The 25450-nt window shown below is 44.9% G+C and overlaps 1 protein-coding gene across 11 annotated transcripts in view; it reads left to right on the forward strand.

Annotated features, from left to right (window-relative positions):
- The window catches only part of PPIP5K1 (diphosphoinositol pentakisphosphate kinase 1), a 143591-nt gene that overhangs the window by 46976 nt on the left and 71165 nt on the right, over nucleotides 1-25450 (forward strand). For all 11 annotated transcript variants that reach the window (XM_073304631.1, XM_073304633.1, XM_073304630.1 and 8 more), the window contains 4 exons: nucleotides 4036-4177; nucleotides 6580-6803; nucleotides 23617-23744; nucleotides 24134-24248. In XM_073304631.1, the coding sequence (XP_073160732.1) occupies nucleotides 4036-4177; nucleotides 6580-6803; nucleotides 23617-23744; nucleotides 24134-24248 (609 nt within the window). The remainder of the gene's footprint in view (nucleotides 1-4035; nucleotides 4178-6579; nucleotides 6804-23616; nucleotides 23745-24133; nucleotides 24249-25450) is intronic.

Genomic DNA, 25450 nt, shown 5'->3' on the forward strand with positions numbered 1-25450 from the left:
TATCAATTTTGTTTCAAAACTTCCTCTAATGACATGTCAATCTGGGACTGAGCCATCCCAGGTCTTGCTGAATCTGGAAAAACCTAATGTGCTAGTATTAAAAAGGATGAACTGAGTGGTTCTAGTTCAGACAGCCTAACATTGAGCCAGGGAAAATGTGGAAAGGCCGATACGGGATGAAATCGGTAAAGAATTAGTTAGTTAATTCCAGTCAACATGATTTTATGGGAAGTAGCTAACCCAATATCACTTTCTAATGAGCTTACAAGTCTGGTTGACAAAGGAAATAGTTTTGAGATAATATACTTAAACTTCCGTAAGGCACTTGGCTTAGTCCCATGTGACATGATTAAAAGATTAACACTGTACAGAACCAATGTAGCCCATATTAAATGGGTTCAGAATTTGTCTCCTACATCTCAAAAAGAAATTGTAAATGGGGAATCATTCTGTGAGGGCATTCTAAGTGGGGTCCCTCAGATCTGTTCTTTACTCGGTGCTAATCACTATCGTTACCTGTGATCTAGCAGAAAGTATAAAATAATTACTAGTAAAGTTTGCAGGGGTCACAGAAATTGGTGGAAAGGTAAATAATGGTGGGGTCAGTTCTACAGAGGGATCTGAATCGTGTGGTAAGCTGGGCTTCTTTGAACAGCATGCATTTTAGTACAGCTAAATGTGAAAGTCACACATGTAGGAACAAAGAATGTAGTGGGTCACGCTTCTAGGAATGGGGAGTATTTTGGAAAGCAGTGACTCTGAAAGGGACTTCAGGTCCTAGTGGATACCAGCTGGACATGAATTTCCAGGGCCTTGCACTGGTTAAGAGAACAAACGCAATCCCTTGGATGCATAAGCAAGAGAATATCAAGTAGGTGAGGTGCTGTTACTTCTATATGCAGACCATTACAGATCACTGTGTCCAGTTCTGGTGTCAACACTTTAAAAAGGATGTTGGTGATAAATTGGAGAGGTTCAGAATGATTTGAGGTCTGGAAAACCTGGCTTACAGTGAGAAACTAAAAATAAGCTCAATCTATTTAGTTTTTCCAAGAGAAGGTTTTTGATGGCGTGATCACTATCTGCAAGTAACTGCCCGGGGAAAAGGCTCGTGATAGTAGAGGACTCTTCAATGTGGCAGACAAAGGCATATCCCAATCCAGTGGCTGGAAGCTGAAGTTAGAGGAATTCAGACTAGAAATAAGGGTGTAAATTGCCAACAGTCGAAGTAATTAACAATTGAACAACTTGCTGGGTGATGTGGTGGTTTCGCCATCACTTTTTGATTCTTTTTGAATTAAGACCAGATATCTTTTTCTAAAGGATCTCTTCAGCCAGAATTATAGGCTGATGCAGGGACCACGGGGTGAAATTCTCTGGCCTCTGTTATGGGGGTGCTCCAAGTAGATTATCATAATTCTCTTCTGGGCTTAAAATCTATGACTCTTTAATCTTCTAATCTTCTGCACGTCATTGCTCATATCTAGAAAGGCAGAGACAGCATTCTGACCATGTTTTATCTTAGTGATGGTGGTGGCCTAAATGCAGTGATTCCTTGCTCACTGCCATGTGTCACATGTGCATACACATCTTATCAGGGCCGGGCCACAGGCGGCCTATGTATACTGGTCAGTTACTCACTTGCGGTCAGGAGACAGTAGCAGAATCGGGGTTGAATTGGGTCAGGCTACCATAAAATGATAGCCAGTTATCACTGGTGCATCCGCAGGTGGCTAATGAGACCGATCTGAGATCCATAGATCTGGCCTCAATTGAGGCAGTCATTTCCCAGTGGAAGAGGCGGATATGGATCGTCGAGTCGGGCTGTGCCACATTCTTTCCTTTCCTGTTTCTCAGTTTCCTGTTGTCTCCATTGATCTCAAAATACTGGGATCCTTTTTCATTTTGGTTAGTCAAGGGCATCCCAAGAGTTTTATGTCAATATTGCCCTTCATGTTAGTTTTGAGGGTGTCTTTGAAGTGCTTCCCCCGCCTCCCCATATCAATTGGCCATGGCTCAGTTGTGAGAACATGACCTGCTTCAGGAGTCAATTTTGTGGCATTCAAAGAACGTGACCAGCCCAGCAGAGTTGGTGGTGGATGATCATAGCTTCAGTACTGGAGGTTTTGCCCTTGGGACAGAACACTGATGTTGGTGCGTTGGGCATCCCACTTGGTTTGGAAGATCTTGCAGAGGCACCGTTGATGCTATCCTTCAAGAATCTTGAGGTGTCTACTGTACGTGACCTTAGTTTTAGCACCGTACAAGAGAGCAGGGATAACAGCCTGGTACATGAGAAGTTTGGTTTGATTCTTGATGTCACAATATTCGAAGGCACGTTTTTCTAAAGCGGCACTGGCACGTTGAGGGTGGTGGTGAATTTCCTTGTCGGTGTTGGCTTTCTGCTACAGATAGTACTTACTTTACCTCAGCAGCTCAACAGTCTCGAGGGTCTTGATTAATCTGAATTATGGGAGCAGGATCCTGGTGATTCGGAGCCTGTTGGAGTATTTTAGTTTTCTTGGTGTTTTAATGCGAGGCCAAGTTGGTTGTGTGCCTTTGTTGGCCTCTTCCTCTCTGAGGTGAAGGGGACTTCCTTCCCACACAAGCATAGGGCCCCTTCCTCTCAGGTCTACCTGGAGCAGTCATGGCTGCTGTGCATGAGAAGTAAAATAATCAAGCCTGGATCCAGCCCACTCCATGTACGTTGACAGGACCCAGACTCCTCTGTACTAATGAAGCACCTGGCAGCACTTGCCCTCATCAGCATCTGATGCACTGGGAGTAAAGCATGGTACTCAACCTGGGGACCAGGAACAGAACCTAGAGGTTATGACCACCATTCCTTTCCTTACAACTAGACTGGGGGAGGGTCCCCCAAATTTTTTTTCTGTTGTAACCTGAGGTCTCAGAATGGAAGAAGCTGAAACCCAGTAGAGAAAAGGAAATGGCTTCTGTCAAGGTTGCTTCCCCACTCTGAACTCTAGGGTACAGATGTGGGGACCTGCATGAAAAACCCCCTAAGCTTATTTTTTACCAACTTAGGTTAAAACTTCCCCAAGGTACAAACTATTTTATCTTTTGTCCCTGGACCTTATTGCTGCCACCACCAAGCGTCTAACAAAAATAACAGGGAAAGAGCCCACTTGGAAATGTCTTTCCCCCCAAGCCCTACACCCCCTTTCCTGGGGAAGGCTTGATAAAAATCCTCACCAATTTGCATAGGTGAACACAGACCCAAACACTTGGATGTTAAGAATAATGAAAAAGCAATCAGGTACTTAAAAAAAGAATTTTAATTAAAGAAAAAGTAACAGAATCACCTCTGTAAAATCAGGATGGTAAATACCTTTCAGGGTAATCAGATTAAAAACCTAGAGAATCCCTCTAGGCAAAACCTTAAGTTACAAAAAGACACAAAAGCAGGAATCTACATTCCATTCAGCTCAACTTATTTTATCTGCCATTTAAACAAAACAGAATCTAATGCATATCTAACTAGATTGCTTATTAATTCTTTACAGGAGTTCTGACCTGCATTCCTGCTCTGGTCCCAGCAAAAGCAACACACAGACAGAGAGAACCCTTTGTTGTGTCCCCCCCCCCCCGCCCCCCCCCAGCTTTGAAAGTATCTTGTCTCCTCATTGGTCATTTTGATCAGGTGCCAGCGAGGTTATCTTAGCTTCTTAACCCTTTACAGGTGAAAGGGTTTTTCCTCTGGCCAGGAGGGATTTAAAGGTGTTTACACTTCCCTTTATATTTATGACAGCTTCTCACCTATGAATACCACCTAGTCCTCTTGGAAGGTCTCTGCTGTACCATAGAGAGAGACTTTTGCCGACAGGCCAGGTGTGGCATGGAGGGTCAGGGAGGTAAAGGCTGTTGGTGGTGGATGTATAGGATGACTGTTACACAAGGCATTAGTTTGTCAGTTGCACACCATTTCCGGAAGCTTAATTGCTGGGGCTGGGCTGGATGCTCTGTGCTCTCTATATGAATAGACACTAACCTTTTTGTGTTCTCTTTACTCTGCAGTTAGCACCAACAGGCAGCATCTCGCTGGTCAACTCCATGACTTTCATCCAGAACCCAGTAGAGATCTGTGACAAGGTGTTTGCCCTGATCGAAAACCTCACTTCCCAGATATGCAAACGTCTGGAAGATCCCAAATCTGCAGGTGAGCAGCTGGGCTTGGGAATAGGGTTGTCCAGAGCAGAATCCTCTAGATTGGTCTGTGCAAGCAAGAGCTCTGAGCTGTATAAATATGTGTCTGCAGTAAAGAGGCCTAAGAAACGCACACTTGGAGAGAGGCTTGGCTAATGCATGAAGGGAGCAGTTGGACTCAGCTGAGCAGCATAGTTCAGCTCCGGAGGAGGAGCCTTCCAAAGCGTGGTAGAAAGCTCCAGTTCTTTAAAATATATATATCGAGTCTGGTCTGCATGCTGTTGATCTGGAAGCTTCCATTCTTATTTTGAACCATGTTCTGGAAAGGTGTAACGCCAAGGAGCTGGATTGCTCTGTGTTCAAGGCGTTAGTGATTACTGTTAGCAACAATGCAGACTTCTTGGGTGTGACTGGGTTTTCCAAGCCCATTTGTGGTATTTGCTATGAGGCTGTAGGTCTTTCTTTATTTTTCCTTTCCCAGCTGGAATCCCAGCTATCGGAAACACGTGCAGTCTTGTCAGTTGAAACTCAAATAAGAGTAGCCTGGGTGTGAACATAGAATCATAGCAATATGGGGTTGGAAGGGACCTCAAAGTCATCAAGTCCAGCCCACTGCACTGAGGCAGGACCAAGTAAACCTAGACCAGCCCTGACAGGTGTTTGTCCAACCTGTTCTTAAAAACCTCCAATGAGGGAGATTCCACAACCGCCATTGGAAGCCTTATTCTGGAGCTTAACTACTGTTCAAGTGAGAGAGATTTTCCTAATATCTAACCTAAACTTCCCTTGTTGCAGATTAAGCCTATTACTTCTTGTCCTACCTTTAGTGGACATGCAGAACAAACGATCCCAGTCCTCTTTATAAGAGCCATTATCATATTTGGAGACTTATCAGGTCCCCCTCAGTCTTCTTTTCTCAAGACTAAGCGTACTCACTGTTTTAACTTTTTCTCATAAGTCAGGATCTCTAAATCTTTTATCATCTTTCTTGCTCTATTTTGTAGTCTCTCCATTTTGTCCACCTCTTCCTAAAGCATGGTCCCCAGAATGGACACACTACTCCAAATGACAACTCACTAGTGCCAAGTAGAGCGGGACAGTTACCTCTTTTATGTCTTACATATGTCAGTCCTGTTTAATACACCTCAGAGTGATATTAGCCTGTTTTGCAACTGCTTTACATTTTTGACTCGGATTTAATTTGTGATCTGCTAGAACCCTCATTTCCCCCCCTCCCCACCCTGATTCTTTTCAGCAGTACTACCGCCGAGCCAGTTATTTCCCATTTTGTAGTTATGCATTTGGTTGGGTTTTTTTTCCTTCTTGAGTAAAGTACTTTGGTGGTTTCATTTTATTGATTTCAGACCAGTTCTCCAATTTGTCAAGGTTGTTTTGAATTCTGATCCTGTCCTCCAAAGTGCTTTAACCCCTCCCAGCTTGGTGTCATCTGCAGACTTTATAAGCATACTCTCCACTCCATTATCCAAGTAATTAATTAAAATATTGAATAGTACCTACCCAGGACTGAGCCCTGTGGGATCCCACTAGATACATCATAGAATATTAGGGTTGGAAGAGCGCTCAGGAGGTCATCTAGTCCAATCCCCTGCTCAAAGCAGGACCAACACCAACTAAATCATCCCAGCCAAGGCTTTGTCAAGCCGGGCCTTAAAAACCTCTAAGGATGGAGATTCCACCACCTCCCTAGGTAACCCATTCCAGTGCTTCACCACCCTCCCAGTTTGACTATGGCTGATTTGATAACTGCTTTTTGAGTACGGTCTTTCAACCAGTTGTGCACCCACCTCGTAGTAATTTCATCTTGACCACATTTCCCTAGTTTGCTTATGAGAGTGTCGTGTGACTGTGTCAAAAGCCTTACTAAAATCAAGATACATCCTGTCTACTGGTTCTCTCCCCCCACCAGGTCATAATCCTTTCAAAGAAGGAAATTGGGTTGGTTTGGCATGGTTTATTCTTGACAAATCCATGCTGGCTATTGCTTATAACCCTATTATCCTCCAGGAGCATAAAAATTGATTGTTGAATAATTACCAGGTATCAAAGATAGGCTGACTACTCTATCATGCTTCAGGATCTCCTTTTAGTATGTCTACACTGCACTTTAAAACCTGCAGCAGTGAGTCTCAGAGCCTGGGTCTATAGCACTCAGGCTCCTGCTAAGGCACTAAAAAGAGCTGTGTAGACATCTGGGCTCAGGCTGGAGCTCAGGCTCTGAAGCCTGGGGTGATGGGTGTGTTTCTCCAGCCCAAGTATGGACGTCTACAGGGCTCTTTTTAGTACAAGCCTGAGCCTGTAGCCCCGGCTCTGTACAGCAGGTTTTCAAACACAGTGTAGAGAGAGCCTCTGTTTCCCTTTTTAAAACATATTTGTTTTGTTATTGCTGCTCTTTAGACCTGCAGCTGTACCACAGTGAGACTTTGGAGCTGATGCTGCAGCGCTGGAGCAAGTTGGAGAGGGATTTCCGCATGAAGAATGGGCGCTATGACATCAGCAAGATCCCTGATATCTATGACTGCATCAAATATGATGTACAACACAATTGCACTCTGAAGCTGGAGGGCACTGCTGAACTCTTCAAACTCTCCAAAGCCTTGGCAGATGTGATCATACCCCAGGTACAGTCTGGCTCGACTTTCCCCTCTCTCCTAGGAGTGACGCTCGCTCTCAATAGCGGAAGTGTCTAACATGGGTCTCACAAAGGGATGTGTCTTCAGGCCCGTGTCAGGTTTCCCCACTGTGAGCAAAAACCAGAAAGTGATTGGTTGGTTGGTGTTTATAAGAGGATTTCACTGTATTGAGTAGTTCCTACTTCTTCTGCATTTTATCACTTGTGGGAGCAAGGCAGCTACTCTGCAAGCCACCCGTATCTTCTAGAGAGCATTGTCCACTAGGTCAGCTTGCCCCTTCCTTGCCCTCTTAGCGAGAAAGGTTCCAAGGCTAGGAAAAGGTAAGTGGCCCTAACTACCCTACAGTTCCTTCTAACCACTGAAGGTGCAGCAAACTTTGATCATATACAGTGTTCTGCGTGCTTATCTTGTTGGGTTTTTTCTTTTGCCATTTAGGGGCAAATTTTGTTTATAGTTAAATTATCAGCCAACTAATCCGATTTCTTAAGTGAAAAGTGCAGAAGATGAGATGTCCATCAGGCACGGGCTTCCTCTGGATTACCACAAGCAGGAGGGTAGGCTCCCTCACAACCTCACTGTCAAGGGAGACTCTCCAGGCCTGCTAAGCTAAGGTTAGCCCATGTACAAGTCCAGTGTCAATGTACAGGATTGTCCTGCAGAGAGGGGAAGGCTGCCTCACCCCCCAGCTGGTGGAAAAGCTCTTCAGGCCCAGTTGATTAAGTCTGGCTATCAAGTTAAGGATCTGCTCCCAATTAAGATCCCTGGATAAGTCCAGGTCAACCTAGCAGACCTGGCTGTATGCCTAAAGTGGCTCCTGAAACGTCAGAGGCCATTGTCTACCTCTGGAACCAAAGCATGGATCCAGCCAGCATGAGGATCCAACCCCTTTGAGTAGGAAGAGTCCCTTATCTAGTGATTCTGTGCCCAGCATAGGACCATTTAGGCTGAGGCTCTGGACCAGTCCTGTTCAATTGAGCCTGGTATTGCAGGAGTAATACATCGTGATCTTTAGCGAATTGCTTTTCTTACTGGCTATGTGCCCAATATGGGGACGTGAACATCCTTGTTGAGATCTTTCCACCAGTGGAAATTGGGAATCACATTGCAAACTTCTAATTGAGTTCAGGATGGTGGATTTCTGTTATGGGATGGAGTCTTAATGATGGTCTTCCTGTCTGGTCGTGTTCACATGTAAACTCTTGATGCTCTGCTTGTCTAGGAGAGGGTTTTCCCCTTTGATGCCCTGTCTTTCAGGCCCTCTCCTTGAAAGTCAAGAGTGGGACGGAATCCATTTATAGACTCTCTTACTACCAGAAGCCTCAGCAATCAGTTTATTAGGTTCTGAAGCTGTGTTCCCTTATTCCAAGAAGGGCCCGTAATGGTTCTGTTTGGTTCCTAGCCTACCCCCAAGGGCTCAGCTGTGCCACAGAAATTCAACCTCCAAGGATTGGGTTTGAGAATCTAGCACTGGGGTTCTAACCTGCTCAAAAACTGATGCCTGGCTCATGTCTGAGGACATGAGGTCATAAGCACTGACTCCATGGGTGCTGAGGGGCTGGAGCACCCACAGGGAGAAATTTGCGGGCGCTCCGCACTCACTGGCAGCCAAGCTCTCCCCTCCTCCTCCGAGCGTGGCGTCGTCACTCCTTCCCATCCCAGTGCTTCCAGCCCGCTGCCTAACAGCTGTTTGGCAGCGCTTAGGACTTTCCGGGAGGAATGGGGATGTGGCGCGCTCGGGGGAGGAGGTGGTAAAGGGGCAGGGACTTGAGGGAAAGGGATGGAATTGGGGTGAGGGTGAGGCTGGGACGGGGACGGGGCGGAGGGGAAGTCAGTGCCTATGCACGAGGTTATGATACAGCCTTTTTCCCCACCTAGACTTTTTGTTCTAAGGCATCTTATGGATCCAAAGGTTTCACTATTCTGCCATCTTAACAGAAAAACAATATTGCTGATGTACTTTTATGTAAGATGTCTGCCTCCATGGGGAGCAGTGAAATGGTAAAACAAAAAATACTATTTTGTGTGTGCCACCATGTTTTGATGCATGTGGGGTGGTCAGCAAAAAACAGTAGCATTTAATTTTAAATAGGCCAATGCCTTTTCCTTGAAATATCACAAGCTGCTCTAGAAGGGTCAACAAATTTTGGTTAGATCATGTTTAATGTTTTACAGAATTATGGTTTTATTTTTGGAAGAAAAATGTTTTTAAAGTTTCTTTTTTACTATTATTTTTAATTTAGATCAAGATGGAGGTCAAATTCATCAGATGATAGTTTTTCCTGACAATACAGAAGATGTATGGGTTGTTTTTTTAATATGAGTTTGCAATGTTCTGGCTCTTCTCCCTGAGGTCCTGCCCTTTCTCCGCCCCCTGCCCTGAGGCCCCCCCACTCGCCACTCGCACCTCTCAATCCCCTTCCCTGAGGCCTCTCTGCTCCATCCCCCAAGGCACCTCTGCAGAAGGGGTGGAGGTGCCAGCAGTGGAGGGGGATCTCAGAGGATCTCAGACTCAGAGGATATGATGAATCGCTCCACAAGGGGCTGCCAGTTGGCTTCAGAGTTTTTCTGCAGCTGTCACCACTTGGTTGGGCCTTTTAAGGTAAGCTGGGCTCAGCCTTCCCTGTGATGGAGCAGTTCCCCCAGCTGATCCTGACTGGCTGGGAATCAAGAGGTTCAAGTCAATTATCAGATCCAAGTGCAGAAGAGTTGGGTGACTCTCATCAGGGTTTGGATAGTTGCTGGAGGGAGAGTCCCTCCTGTGACTGACCCTGAAGGGAGAGGGCAGCAGGAGAGAAGGAGGCTCTTGTGGCAGGGATGGAAAGAGGCCATCAATCAGACAGCCTGGAAATAGACTTGGAATAAGGATCCAGCCTGGGGAGAATCTGATTTGGGAAAGGACTTTGGGATGAACTTGAAGGGGAAAGGAGTCCAGGAGAGCTGGCTGTATTTCAAGGAATCCCTGTTGAGGTTACAGGGACAAACCATCCCGATGAGTCGAAAGAATAGTAAATATGGCAGGCGACCAGCTTGGCTTAATGGTGAAATCCTAGCGGATCTTAAACATAAAAAAGAAGCTTACAAGAAGTGGAAGGTTGGACATATGACCAGGGAAGAGTATAAAAATATTGCTCGGGCATGTAGGAATGTTATCAGGAGGGCCAAATCGCACCTGGAGCTGCAGCTAGCCAGAGATGTCAAGAGTAACAAGAAGGGTTTCTTCAGGTATGTTGGCAACAAGAAGAAAGCCAAGGAATGTGTGGGCCCCTTACTGAATGAGGGAGGCAACCTAGTGACAGAGGATGTGGAAAAAGCTAATGTACTGAATGCTTTTTTTGCCTCTGTTTTCACTAACAAGGTCAGCTCCCAGACTGCTGCGCTGGGCATCACAAAATGCGGAAGAGATGGCCAGCCCTCTGTGGAGATAGAGGTGGTTAGGGACTATTTAGAAAAGCTGGACGTGCACAAGTCCATGGGGCCGGACGAGTTGCATCCGAGAGTGCTGAAGGAATTGGCGGCTGTGATTGCAGAGCCACTGGCCATTATCTTTGAAAACTCGTGGCGAACCGGGGAAGTCCCGGATGACTGGAAAAAGGCTAATGTAGTGCCAATCTTTAAAAAAGGGAAGAAGGAGGATCCTGGGAACTACAGGCCAGTCAGCCTCACCTCAGTCCCTGGAAAAATCATGGAGCAGGTCCTCAAAGAATCAATCCTGAAGCACTTGCATGAGAGGAAAGTGATTAGGAACAGCCAGCATGGATTCACCAAGGGAAGGTCATGCCTGACTAATCTAATCGCCTTTTATGATGAGATTACTGGTTCTGTGGATGAAGGGAAAGCAGTGGATGTATTGTTTCTTGACTTTAGCAAAGCTTTTGACACGGTCTCCCATAGTATTCTTGTCAGCAAGTTAAGGAAGTATGGGCTGGATGAATGCACTATAAGGTGGGTAGAAAGCTGGCTAGATTGTCGGGGTCAACGGGTAGTGATCAATGGCTCCATGTCTAGTTGGCAGCCGGTATCAAGTGGAGTGCCCCAAGGGTCGGTCCTGGGGCCGGTTTTATTCAGTATCTTCATAAATGATCTGGAGGATGGTGTGGATTGCACTCTCAGCAAATTTGCGGATGATACTAAACTGGGAGGAGTGTGGTAGATACGCTGGAGGGGAGGGATAGGATACAGAAGGACCTAGACCAATTGGAAGATTGGGCCAAAAGGAATCTGATGAGGTTCAATAAGGATAAGTGCAGGGTCCTGCACTTAGGACGGAAGAACCCAATGCACAGCTACAGACTAGGGACCGAATGGCTAGGCAGCGGTTCTGCGGAAAAGGCCTAGGGGCGACAGTGGACAAGAAGCTGGATATGAGTCAGCAGTGTGCCCTTGTTGCCAAGAAGGCCAATGTCATTTTGGGATGTATAAGTAGGGGCATAGCGAGCAGATCGAGGGACGTGATCGTTCCCCTCTATTCGACATTGGTGAGGCCTCATCTGGAGTACTGTGTCCAGTTTTGGGCCCCACACTTCAAGAAGGATGTGGATAAATTGGAGAGAGTCCAGCGAAGGGCAACGAAAATGATTAGGGGACTGGAACACATGAGTTATGAGGAGAGGCTGAGGGAGCTGGGATTGTTTAGCCTGCAGAAGAGAAGAATGAGGGGGGATTTGGTAGCTGCTTTCAACTACCTGAAAGGGGGTTCCAAAGAGGATGGCTCTAGACTGTTCTCAATGGTAGCAGATGACAGAACGAGGAGTAATGGTCTCAAGTTGCAGTGGGGGAGGTTTAGATTGGATATTAGGAAAAACTTTTTCACTAAGAGGGTGGTGAAACACTGAAATGCGTTACCTAGGGAGGTGGTAGAATCTCCTTCCTTAGAGGTTTTTAAGGTCAGGCTTGACAAAGCCCTGGCTGGGATGATTTAACTGGGAATTGGTCCTGCTTTGAGCAGGGGGTTGGACTAGATGACCTTCTGGGGTCCCTTCCAACCTTGATATTCTATGATTCTATGAAGCCCTGAGGGTAGAAGCCAAATCTGCAGGGAGAAAGTCCAGAGGTCCGCACTGTGAGTGAGTGGGGCAGAAGGGTAGCCAAGGAGGGTTGGAAGACCCTGTTCTATGCTCTGATTAGAGTCTGCTTCTTGCCAGGGTCTCCCTGAGAGCAGGTGGACCTGTCGCAGGACTGTTAAGGCTAGGAGGGAGATGCCGTGCCACAGCAGGCCACACGGAGTTGCAGGGAAGATGCTCTGCTGCCTCAGCAACCCTGTTGCAAAGGTGAGAAGAGATGCTGGGAACTCTTCCCCTTGTGTAGGAAAGGATCCAGGGAGAAGAATGTGCTGTCAGTCCAATTTGGACCTACTGCTATTGGTGAGGGGCCATGAAACATACTTTGATATCCCCTGGATCTGGCAGCATAAATGTGCTAATGGCTGTTTGTCTCTGACCTCTCATAGGAGGGAATATGAGCAGACCATTGGTGTTTTCAGAGCTACTGACCTCAGATTTATCTGCTTAAAAACCAGGAAGTAAATGTTTCAATTCTGATTCTGGAGTGGCTCCAGCATGAAATACACAGCAATCCAGAGCATCCGCGCTAAGCATATCTAGATACCATAGAATTTTCAGCACTGTCTTTGTGTCTTTTGTAGCCCACGCATGGATCGTAGAAACCCCTAAGGCCTCCCATTTTCTGCTTTACCAAACCCTTCTTGGAGCTGATGGAGTACACAAGGTCTGGTGGACAGTCAGGTCCAGAAATTGACAAGAGCTTCTGTAAAAAAGCTTTGATTCCTCCCATCAGAAATACACTGTATCAAGGTTTTTATTTGTAATATAAATAAAAACCTCAATACAATGATTCTTCCCATTTGGAATGCACAGGGTGTGTGTGCGGGGGGGGGGGGATATAAAAAGGAAAATCACTAAGCTTAAGGGTATGTGAGGTTTGCTTCTTGGTTGTAATACAAATAAAAGCTTGCCAGCTATCATATAGTGTTGGCAGTTGGAGTACCTGGCATGGGGCAAATGACTGTCTGACTGTATTAACACCCTGGAGGACATAGTACTTGTTATCAGGTTTCAAAAGCAGAGCTCATTTTTCCAGAGGTGTTGAAGAGGGACTCACCCTTCTGTTCAATAGTAGCATCAAAACTACAAGCATGATGAGACGGTCTTGAGAGATGGCCATTTTCAGATCTTAATCTATCTCACTGAACATAACCTCTGGAGTCCAGGAAGAGCTCTACCAATAAAACTGCATCTTACCTTTGCCCTTTCTTTGGCAGCAAGTGTTCCATTTAAATGCCTGGCTTTCATGATTATTTTTCATGAATGTCTGGGTGTCTTCATCTGTGTCCATACTTGACCTTCAGTAGAGCATGCAGATGATTTGTCTCTAGTATTTTATATAAACGGACACTTTCATCCACACTTAAGTTTGGCGGTGAAGCCTTGATATTTTCCAAACCTGCCAAACTTTCCTGCAGTGAATGGGTTTGTTACTTGTGCAATTACGTGATAACTTTAAGATCAGGCTATGTCTAAAGCCTCACCACAGCTGTTCATGCCTGTACCAAGGTCTCATCTACCAGAGGGAGATAAATTATTGACAGGCTCTTTGAGCAGAGTTTTTATTCAATACCACAAGTGCTCTTTTCAAAGTCTCTATCTTGATTTTTATCTGCTTTTCTGCAACTGGGGTAAATAGCAACTAATAGAGCTGGGCAAATAGTGGATTTTTCAGTTTGGTTCAGATCCCTTCTGAAAACAGATCTTGTCAAACTAACTTGATATCTTTTTTGGGGAGAGGGATGAGATTACGTGTTTGGTTGACAGAGGTAATAGTGTTGACATACTTCTATAAGGCATTTTATTTGGCACAGCATGACATTTTAATTAAATACTAAAACAATATAAAATTAACATATACATATAAAATGATGGGGTCTAAATTAGCTGTTACCACTCAAGAAAGAGATCTTGGAGTCACTGTGGATAGTTCTCTGAAAATATCCACTCAATGTGCAGCGGCAGTCAAAAAAGCGAACAGAATGTTGGGCATCATTAAGAAAGGGATTTGATGATAATACAGAAAATATCATATTGCCTCTATATAAATCCATGGTATGCTCACATCTTGAATACTGCATGCAAATGTGGTCGCCCCATCTCAAAAAAGATATATTGGAATTGGAAAAGGTTGAGAAAAGGGCAACAAAAATGATTAGGGGTATGGAACGGCTTCCATGTGAGGAGAGAGTAATAAGACTGGGACTTTTCAGCTTGGAAAAGAGACGACCAAAGGGGGATATGATTGAGGTCTAGAAAATCATGACTAGTGTGGAGAAAGTAAATAAGGACATGCTATTTACTCCTTCTCCTAACACAAGAACTAGGAGTCACCAAATGAAATTTAATAGGCAGCAGGTTTAAAACAAGCACAAGGAAGTATTTCTTCACACAACGCACAGTCAGCCTGTGGAACTCCTTGCTGGAGAATGTTGTGAAGGCCAAGACTATAACAGGGTTCAAAAAAGCACTAGATAAATTCACAGAGGATAGGTCCATCAATGACTATTTGCCAGGATGGGCAGGGATGGTGTCCCTAGCGTCTGTTTGCCAGAAGCTGGGAATGATCGAAGGGAATGAATCACTTGATTACCTGTCTGTTCATTGCCTCTGGGACAACTGGCATTGGCCACTGTCGGAAGACAGGATACTGGGCTAGATGGACCTTTGGTCTGACCCAGTATGGCTGTTCTTATGTTCTAACATTGCACACATTAAATGGATTAAAAACTGGCTAACTGATTAGGTCTCAAAACATGATTGTAAATGGTGAATCATCCTCAAATGGGAATGTTTCCAGTGGGGGTCCTGCAGGGATTGAATCTTGGCCCTATCCTATTTAACATTGTTATGAATGACTTGGAAGGAAAAAACATAAAATCATCTCCGATTAAAGTTTGCAGATGACCCAAAAATTGGCGGAGTGGTAAATAACGAAAAGGACAAGTCACTGTTCAGAGCAATCTGGATTGCTTGGTAAACTGGATGCAAGCAAACAACATGTGTTTTTAATATGGCTGAATGTCAGTGTATACATCTAGGAACAAAGAATATAGGCCATCCTTACAGGAGGAAGGGTTCCTCCTTACAGGAGGAAGGGAAGAAAGGTAAGCAGCAGGATACGGACCCTGGACTTCAGGAAAGCAGACTTCGACTCCCTCAGGGAACTGATGGGTAGGATCCCCTGGGGGACTAACATGAAGGGGAAAGGAGTCCAGGAGAGCTGGCTGTATTTCAAGGAATCCCTGTTGAGGTTACAGGGACAAACCATCCCAATGTGTCGAAAGAATAGTAAATATGGCAGGCGACCAGCTTGGCTTAACGGTGAAATCCTAGTGGATCTTAAGCATAAAAAAAGAAGCTTACAAGAAGTGGAAGGTTGGACATATGACCAGGGATGAGTATAAAAATATTGCTCGTGCATGTAGGAATGAAAATAGGAGGGCCAAATCGCACCTGGAGCTGCAGCTAGCGAGAGATGTTAAGAGTAACAAGAAGGGTTTCTTCAGATATGTTGGCAACAAGAAGAAAGCCAAGGAAAGTGTGGGCCCCTTACTGAATGAGGGAGGCAACCTAGTGACAGAGGATGTGGAAAAAGCTAATGTACTGAATGCTTTTTTTGCCTCTGTCTTCGCGAACAAGGTCAGCTCCCAGACTGCTGCACTGGGCATCACAACATGGGGAATAGATGGCCAGCCCTCTGTGGAGAAAGAGGTGGTTAGGGACTATTTAGAAAAGTTGGATGTGCACAAGTCCATGGGGCCGGACGAGTTGCATCCGAGAGTGCTAAAGGAACTGGCGGCTGTGATTGCAGAGCCATTGGCCATTATCTTTGAAAACTCGTTGCGAACGGGGGAAGTCCCGGATGACTGGAAAAAGGCTAATGTAGTGCCAATCTTTAAAAAAGGGAAGAAGGAGGATCCTGGGAACTACAGGCCAGTCAGCCTCACCTCAGTCCCCGGAAAAATCATGGAGCAGGTCCTCAAAGAATCAATCCTGAAGCACTTACATGAGAGGAAAGTGATCAGGAACAGTCAGCATGGATTCACCAAGGGAAGGTCATGCCTGACTAATCGCCTTCTATGATGAGATTACTGGATCTGTGGATGAAGGGAAAGCAGTGGACGTATTGTATCTTGACTTTAGCAAAGCTTTTGACACTGTCTCCCACAGTATTCTTGTCAGCAAGTTAAAGAAGTACGGGCTGGATGAATGCACTATAAGGTGGGTAGAAAGCTGGCTAGATTGTCAGGCTCAACGGGTAGTGATCAATGGCTCCATGTCTAGCTGGCAGCTGGTGTCAAGTGGAGTACCCCAGGGGTCGGTCCTGGGGCCGGTTTTGTTCAATATCTTCATAAATGATCTGGAGGATGGTGTGGATTGCACTCTCAGCAAATTTGCGGATGATACTAAACTGGGAGGAGTGGTAGATACGCTGGAGGGCAGGGATAGGATACAGAGGGACCTAGACAAATTGGAGGATTGGGCCAAAAGAAATCTGATGAGGTTCAATAAGGATAAGTGCAGGGTCCTGCACTTAGGACGGAAGAACCCAATGCACAGCTACAGACTAGGGACCGAATGGCTAGGCAGCGGTTCTGCGGAAAAGAACCTAGGGGTGACAGTGGACGAGAAGCTGGATATGAGTCAGCAGTGTGCCCTTGTTGCCAAGAAGGCCAATGGCATTTTGGGATGTATAAGTAGGGGCATAGCGAGCAGATCGAGGGACGTGATCGTCCCCCTCTATTCGACATTGGTGAGGCCTCATCTGGAGTACTGTGTCCAGTTTTGGGCCCCACACTACAAGAAGGATTTGGATAAATTGGAGAGAGTCCAGCGAAGGGCAACAAAAATGATTAGGGGTCTGGAACACATGACTTATGAGGAGAGGCTGAGGGAACTGGGATTGTTTAGTCTGCGGAAGAGAAGAATGAGGCGGGATTTGATAGTTGCTTTCAACTACCTGAGAGGTGGTTCCAGAGAGGATGGTTCTAGACTATTCTCAGTGGTGGAAGAGGACAGGACAAGGAGTAATGGTCTCAAGTTGCAGTGGGGGAGGTTTAGGTTGGATATTAGGAAAAACTTTTTCACTAGGAGGGTGGTGAAACACTGGAATGTGTTGCCTAGGGAGGTGGTGGAATCTCCTTCCTTAGAAGTTTTTAAGATCAGGCTTGAGAAAGCCCTGGCTGGGATGATTTAATTGGGGATGGGTCCTGCTTTTGAGCTGGGGGTTGGACTAGATGACCTCCTGAGGTCCCTTCCAACCCTGATATTCTATGATTCTATCTTGGGAATCAGTGACTCTGGAAAAAAAAATATGGGGGTTGTGGTGAATAAACAGCTGAACATGAATCATAGGACTGTAAGCGACCTCGAGAGGTCATCTGGTCCAGTCCCTTGCCCTCATGGCAGGACTAAATATTACCTAGATCATTCCTGACAGGTGTTTGTCTGACTTGTTCTTAAATCTCCAATGATGGAGATTCCACAACCTCCCCAGGCAATTTATTCCAGTGCTTAACCACCCTAACAGTTAGGAAGTTTTTCCTAATGTCCAACCTAACCCTCCCTTGCTGCAATTTAAGCCCATTGCTTCTTGTCCTGTCTTCAGAGGTTAAAGAGAACAGTTTTTTCTCCCTCCTTCTTGTAACAACCTTTTACATACTTGAAAACTGTTGTCATGTCCCCTCTCAGTCCTCTCTTCTCCAGACTAAACAAACCCAATTTTTTCAATCTTCCCTCATAAGTCATGTTTTTTAGACCTTTTATCATTTTTGGCGCTCTTCTCAGGATTCTCTCCAAATTGTCTATATCTTTTCTGAAATGTGGCACCCAGAACTAGACACAATACTCCAGTTGAGGCCTAATTGGCGCAGAGTGGAACGGAAGAATGACTTCTTGTGCCTTGCTTACAGCACTCCTGCTAATACATCCCAGAATGATGTTCACTTTTTTGCAACCATGTTACACTGTTGACTCATATTTAGCTTGTGGTTCACTTTTACTCCCAGATCCCTTTCTGCAGTACACCTTCCTAGGCAGTCATTTCCCATTCTGTATGTGTGCAACTGATTGTTCCTTCCTAAATGGAGTACTTTGCATTTGTCCTTATTGAATTTCAACCTATTTACTTCAGACCCATTCTCCAGTTTGTCCAGATCATTTTGAATTTTAATCCTATCCTTCAAAGCACTTGCAACCCCTCCCAGCTTGGTATCATCCGCAGACTTTACAAGTGCACTCTCTATGCCATTATCTAAATCATTGATAAAGATATTGAACAGAATTGGACCCAGAACTGATCCCTGCAGAACCCCATTCATTTTGCCCTTCCAGCATGACTGTGAACCACAGATAACTACTCTCTGGGAACGGTTTTCCAACCAGTTTTGCACCCACCTTATAGTAGCTCCATCTAGGTTGCATTTCCCTAGTTTGTTTATGAGAGGTCATGCAAGACAGTATCAAAAGCTTTACTAAAGTCAAGATATAACACGTTTACCGCTTCTTCCCCCCCCCCCCCAAAGTCTCTACCCTGTCAAGGAAAGCTATCAGGTTGGTTTGACACAATTTGTTCTTGACAAATCCATGCTGACTGTTACTTATCACCTTATTATTTTCTAGGTGTCTGCAAATTGATAGCTTAATTATTTGGTCCATTATCTTTCCGGGTACAGAAGTTAAGCTGACTGGTCTGTAATTCCCTGGGTTGTCCTTATTCCCCTTTTTATATATTGGTACTATATTTGCCCTTTTCCAGTCTTCTGGAATCTCTCCCGTCTTCCATGACTTTTGAAAGATAATCACTAATGGCTCAGATATCTCCTCAGTCAGCTCCTTGAGTATTCTAGGATGCATTTCATCAGGCCCTGGTGATTTGAAGACATCTAATTTGTCTAAGTAAGTTTTTAACTTTGTTCCCTGTTTTAGCCTCATCTGATCCTATCTCATTTTCACTGGTATTCACTATGTTAGACATCTAGTCACTGCCAGCCTTCTTGGTGAAAACCGAAACAAAGAAGTAATTAAGCGCCTCTGCCATTTCCACATTTTCTGTTATTGTTTTTCCCCCTCCATTGAGTAGCGGTCCTACCCTGTGCTTGGTCTTCCTCTTGCTTCTAATGTATTTGTAGAATGTTTTCTTGTTAACCTTTATATCACTAACTAGTTTGATCTTGTTTTGTGCCTTGGCCTCTCTAATTTTGTTCTTATCTACTTGTGTTATTTGTTTATATTCATCCTTTGTCATTTGACCTAGTTTTCACTTTTTGCAGGACTCTCTCTTGATTTTTAGATCATCGAAGATTTCATGATTACTTTCAAATTCTCAACCAGTTCCTCCCTACTTGTCAAAATCAAATCTAGACCAGCCTCTCCCCAGTAGCTTTCTCCATCTTCTGAAATAAAAAATTGTCTCCAAGACGTTCCAAGAATTTATTGGATAATCTGTGCCCTGCTGGGCTGTTTTCCACAACAGGTGCTGAGTAGCTGAAGTCCCCCTTCGCCACCAAGCCCCGGGCTGTGGAGGGTTTTGTTATTTGTTTAAAAAGCTGCCTCCTCTTCCTCCGGGGTAGGGGTCCGTAGTAGACCCCGGCCCTGACCTCAGCCTGGTTTTCACTCCTTTTATCCAGACCCAGCCACTTCTAACCAGCCTGCCTCCTAGTTCAACCTCAACCTCGGTTCCAGTGTAGACGTTTTTCATATATGCCCTGTGTGGCACCATGGCCAAAAGAGAAAGCGATCCTGGGATGCATAATCAAGGGAACGTTGAGTAGGAGTAGAGAGATTATTTTACCTATGTATTTGACAGTGGTGCGACCATTGCTGGAATGCTGCATCCAGTTCCGGTGCCCACAATTTAAGAAGGAAGTTGATCAATGGGAGAGGGTTCAGAAAAGTCATGAGAATGATTAAAGGGTTAGAAAACCTGCCTTCTCGTGATAGACTTAAGAAGCTCCATCTATTTAGCTTAACAAAGAGAAGGATAAGGGATGTCTAAGTATCTACATGGGGAACAAATATTTAATAACGGGCGAATCAATCTAGCAGAGAAAGGTATAACATGATCCAGTGGCTGGAAACTGAAGCTAGACAAATTCAGACTGGGAATAAGGCATACATTTTTAACAGTGACGGTAATTAACAATTGGAACAATTTACCAAGGATCATGGAGGATTCTCCATCACTGACCATTTTTAAATCAAGATCGGATGTTTTTCTAAAGCTCTGCTCTCGGAATTATTGTGGGGAAGGTCTGTGGCCCGTGCTGTACAGGGGAGGTCAGACTAGATGATCACAATGGTCCTTTTAGGCTTGGAATCTGATTCTCCACATCAGGCAGAGGGGGGACTTGAACTGGGGACTCCTTCATCCCAGTGGTAAGGGAAATCTCCTCCCTTCCCACTCCCCCAGGCCATCTGGAGAATCTAGTCCTTTACTTTTGTCAAAATGCCTAAAGTCGAAAAAAAAACCTTTGTCGGATTGATTTTAATATTACTAAAGCACTCTTCTTTGGTTCAGTCAAAACTAATTGGCTACCAAAACTATTGGGCACCCCCCCTCCCCAAAAACAAACAAACAAACCAACAACCCCAAAATAAAAACTACCTGCTTATCTTTTCCCACCCTGGAAAATGCACTTTGTCCATGGCTTTGACCAAAGGAGAAGCAAGAGCTAACATCAGTAACACAGATCTTTTCCTTTGCTAAGAGCAGGAACATCTCTGAATATTCTATTGACTTGGTGATCTTTCAGATATTGGTTACATTGGTACCTAGTTGCTGTCACTAGCCATGATTGAAACGTGACTATTCTGTTGCCCAGTATCCTGGGTCTTAAGATGACTAAGAAGTCTTGCTCCTTGAGGTGGGCATCTTCATTCAGGTCTGAATTTTCTCTGGTCAGCTGCTTGACTCTGGAATGCTGGAACACTTCTCATAAGGGTGATGCTGTGCTCTGGACAAGCCTGTTGAAAGGCAGGAGTTGCTGATCAATCACACCTCCTTTTCAGAGGTGTGGGGTTAAAAATTCCCAGATGAAAGGATGTGTCTGAGGGAGGTTGGGACCACCTCCCCTTGTATGCACTCAGAGCCATGCATGAAGGGAGGGGTGGGGTGGGGTGGGGAAAGAGTAAGTGGCTCCAGGGGACACTTCTCGCTCATATATTCTGGAAGCTTGCAGTGGAGGAGCCTCGATTGCACAAGTGTGGGTATTCAGAGGCTCATCTTGAAGAAATCTGGTTACATGTAAGAAGCCTTCACTATCTGTATAAGGATCTGGCCCTAAGAAGCCAGTTTCAGTGTCTGTCTGGTGGGTACCAGTGACATAAGGAAGGATAGGAGGCCAAATTTAGGCTGCTAGGGAAGAGATTAAGTGCAGGATTTCAATGGTAGCATTTTCTGAAATGATTCCAGTTCCACACACAAGGCTAGTTAGACAGGCAGAACGGCAGGGTCTCAATGCGTGGATGAGACAATGATGTAGGAAGGAAGGATTCAGGTTTATCTGGAACTGTTGGGAAAGGAGGAGCCTATACAGAAAGGATGGGATCCATCTTAACCAAAATGGAACCAGACTGCTGGCATGTAAAATTAAAAAGACCATAGAGGAGTTCTTAAACTAAAGTGTGGGGGAAGCTGACAGGTGCGGAGGAGCATGCGGTTCAGACAGAGATCTCCCATAGGGGAGGACCTATTAACGGGGATTCTCTACCCTAGTAAAGAGGAGAGTTTAGAAGTTGGTAAAGTAAAAGTAGGAATTGAAGAGAGACAGTCAAATGAGAGTCCCAATTTAATATCACATGAAGGCAGACAACTAAAAAGTGACAAACGTTTTAAGTGCTTGTATGCAAATCCTAGAAGTCTAAATACTAAGATGGGTGAACTTGAGAGCCTGGTATGATATGAATAGCCTCATTTAATGGAATCTCAGAAACATGGTGGAATGATGTCGGACACTGTAATACCAGGGTGCAAAATATATAGGAATGATAATATAGGTCATGCTGGTGGAGGAGTGGCACTATATTTGAAAGAAAGCATAGTCAAATATAGTAAAATTGTTAAATGAATAAACTGTACCGTATAATCTCTAGGCATAGAAATTCCATGCTTGAATAATAAGAGTGTAGCAGTAGGAACATAGTACCAACCACCTGACCAGGATGGTGACCGTAATTGTGAACTGCTTAGGGAGATTAGAGCGGCTATAAACATAGAAAACTCAGTAATAATGCATAGTTTCAACTATCCCCATATTGACTGGGTATATGTCACCTCAGGACAGGATGCAGAGATAACGTTTCTTGACACCTTTTAAATGACTGTTTCTTGGAGCAGCTAATCCTGGAACCCACAAGGCTGCTTTTGTAAAGGGAAATCATGCCTCCCCAATCTATTGGAATGCTTTGAGGGGGTCAAGAAGCATATGGGCAAGAGTGATTCAATGGATCTAGTGTAGCTGGACTTTCAGAAAGCCTTTGACAAGGTCCCTCACCAAAGGCTCTTGAGCAAAGTAAGCAGTGATGGGAGGAGAGGGAAGGTCCTGTCATGGATCAGTAACTGGTTAAAAGACAAAACACATGGTAGGAATAAATGGTCCGTTCTCAGAATGGAGAGAGGTAAATAGTGGTGTCTCCCAGGGGTCTGTAGTGGGACTGGTGGTGTTCAACATGATCATAAGTGATCTTGAAAAAGAAGTAAACACTGAGGTGGCAAAGTTTGCAGATGATACAAAATTATCCAAGATCAGTCCAAAGCAGTCTGTGAAGAGTTACAAAGGGATCTCACAAAACTGGGTGAGTGGCAAGAAAATGGCAGATGAAACTAAAAGTTGATAAATATAAAGCAATGCACATTGGAAAACATAATCCCAACTATATATACAAAATGATCTGGTCTAAATTAGCTATTACCACTCAAGAAAGAGATCTTGGAGTCCTTGTGGATGGTTCTCTGAACCATTTGCTCAATGTGGATTGGTAGTCATAAAAGCTAACAATATTAGGAACCATTAGGAAAGGGATAGGTATGACAAAAAATATCAATAATGCCAATATATAAAGCCATGGTATGCCCACACCTGGAATACTGTGTGTGGTTCTGGTCTCCACAGCTCAGAAAAGATATATTGGAAATGGAAAAGGTACAGAAAAGGGCCACAAAAATGATTAAGGGTATGGAACACCTTCCACCTGAAGAGCGATTAACAAGACTGGACTATTCAGCTTGGAAAAGAGACAGTTAAGGGTGGGTATTATAGAGGTCTTTAAAATCGTGAAAGGTGTGGAGAAAGTGAATAAGGAAGTGTTATTTACCCCTTTACATAACACACGAAGCAGGGGTCACCCAATGAAATTAATAGGCGGCAGGTTTCAAATAAACATTCACACAACGCACAGCCAACCCGTGGAACTCGTTGCCAGGGGATGTTGTGAAGGCCAAAAGTATAAATGGGTTAAAAAAAGATCAGAGAAGTTCATGGAGGATACTCTATCAGCGGCTATCAGCCAAGATGGTCAGGGCTGCAACCCCATGCTCTGGGTGTCCCTAGGCCTCTGACTGCCAGATGCTGGGGCTAGATGACAGGGAATGGATCACTTGATGAATACCTGTACTGTTCATTCCCTCTGAAACTCCTGGCATTGGCTGCTGTCTGAAGACAGGATCCTGGGCTAGATGGACCACTGGTCTGACCCAGTATGGTGGTTCTTATGTTCTTTTCTTTTTGTTACTACTGCAGGAATATGGGATTAATAAGGAGGAGAAGCTGGAGATTGCTATTGGCTTCTGTCTTCCTCTCATCAAGAAGATCCAGTTGGACCTGCAAAGAACCCATGAGGATGAGTCTGTCAACAAGCTGCACCCTTTGTAAGGACCTTGCTGCATGCTGGCACTGGTCGGGGACACACTGTGCCCTGAGAAGGCCATGCCATACGTTGACCTAGATGGACCAACCAGTGATGTTAAATTAAGGCAGTAGTGCATCGTTGCAGGGAGAGGGAGTGTTGCTGCCTTTATCAGAATGTGCAGAGGGGAGCAGGTGTTTGGTTGGGGAGAGGACTACACTATTCCTACAGGCCTGTTCCTTAGGATGCTGTGTAACAGGCCACTTGCTCCTCACATCTTGCTCTGCCTCTGCTACCGTGAAACGTGGGTGTATTTATCTCTGCAGAATTATTTCACTCTGTTAGGCATGCATGTTTGAGAGAGTCTGTATGAACTACTTTGTGAATAACACTGGGGCTGATTTGGTTTAGGTACTCAAGAGGAGTCCTGTCCCCAGGTCGCCATGTACGGACACGGTTATACTTTACCAGCGAGAGCCATGTACATTCCCTGCTCAGCATCTTCCGCTATGGGGGGCTCTTGGATGTAAGTGTGCCAGCAGTACCACAGGGTAAACCTCCCCCTTTCTTCATCAGCCCTGTCTAGGGTGAACAGTGTGTGGCTGCAGATTACCCCTTCTAGCTAACTCCCCACCAATGACTCATACCACTGGCTTCTGACCAGCACTACCTCCGCTTTGTGACTGCCTAGGAAGGAGTCCTGCAGAAAGGGATCCGGGAGTCGGTGGATTACAAGCTAAATAGAAGTCAACAGAGTAACGCTGTTGCAAAAAAAAGCAAACATTCTGGGATATATTAGCAGGAGTGTTGTAAGCAAGACAAAAGAAGTAATTCTTCCGCTCTACTCCACGCTGATTAGGCCTCAACAGGAGAATTATGTCTAGTTCTGGGCGCCACATTTCAGGAAAGATGTGGACAAATTAGAGAAAGTCCAGAGAAGAGCAACAAAAATGATGCAAGGTCTAGAAAACATGACCTTTGAGGGAAGATTGAAAAAATTGGGTTTGTTTAGTTTGGAGAAGAGAAGACTAAGGAGAAGCATGAGTTTTCAAGTATATAAAAGGTTGTTACAAGGAGAAGGGAGAAAAATTGTTCTCCTTAACTTTTGAGGATAGGACCAGAAGCAATGGGCTTAAATTGCAGCAAGGGAGAGTTAGGTTGGATGTTAGGAAAAACTTCCTAACTGTCAGGGTGGTTAATCACTGGAATAAATTGCCCAGGGAGGTTGTGGAATCTTCATCATTGGAGATTTTTAAGAACAGGTTAGACAAACACCTGTCAGGGATGGTCTAAATGATATTTAGTCCTGCCTTGAGTGCAGGGGACTGGACTAGATAACCACTCCAGGTCCCTTCCAGTCCTATGGTTCTGTGTATGAGTGGGTCCCTTCAGTGAGAAGGAGATGGAAGAGCTTGGCATTTGGAGACGGAGCCCTGTCTCTCCTTTGATAAGAGTAGAGCCTAGAATTTCACATCACCACAGAGCTTGAATCAGAGAAATCTTTCCCCGAGCCTCGATGGTTGGTTGGTTAGGTTGGCTCTACACACACACTCCCTGTGGGTATTAGAAGGGCTAAGAAATGCATTGCCTCACAAACAGCTAATTGTGTTCTTTGGTTCGCTTGGTCTCCTATCCTGCTATTCCTAGGAGGTTTGCATGTGTTGGGGCTTGTTTAGCAGGTTCAGGTTCATGTGCCTGTGGCAGCTCTCTGTATCTGAGGAAAGTGGC

Source organism: Lepidochelys kempii, chromosome 10 (assembly GCF_965140265.1).
Source record: "Lepidochelys kempii isolate rLepKem1 chromosome 10, rLepKem1.hap2, whole genome shotgun sequence".
Taxonomy (NCBI): domain Eukaryota; kingdom Metazoa; phylum Chordata; order Testudines; family Cheloniidae; genus Lepidochelys; species Lepidochelys kempii.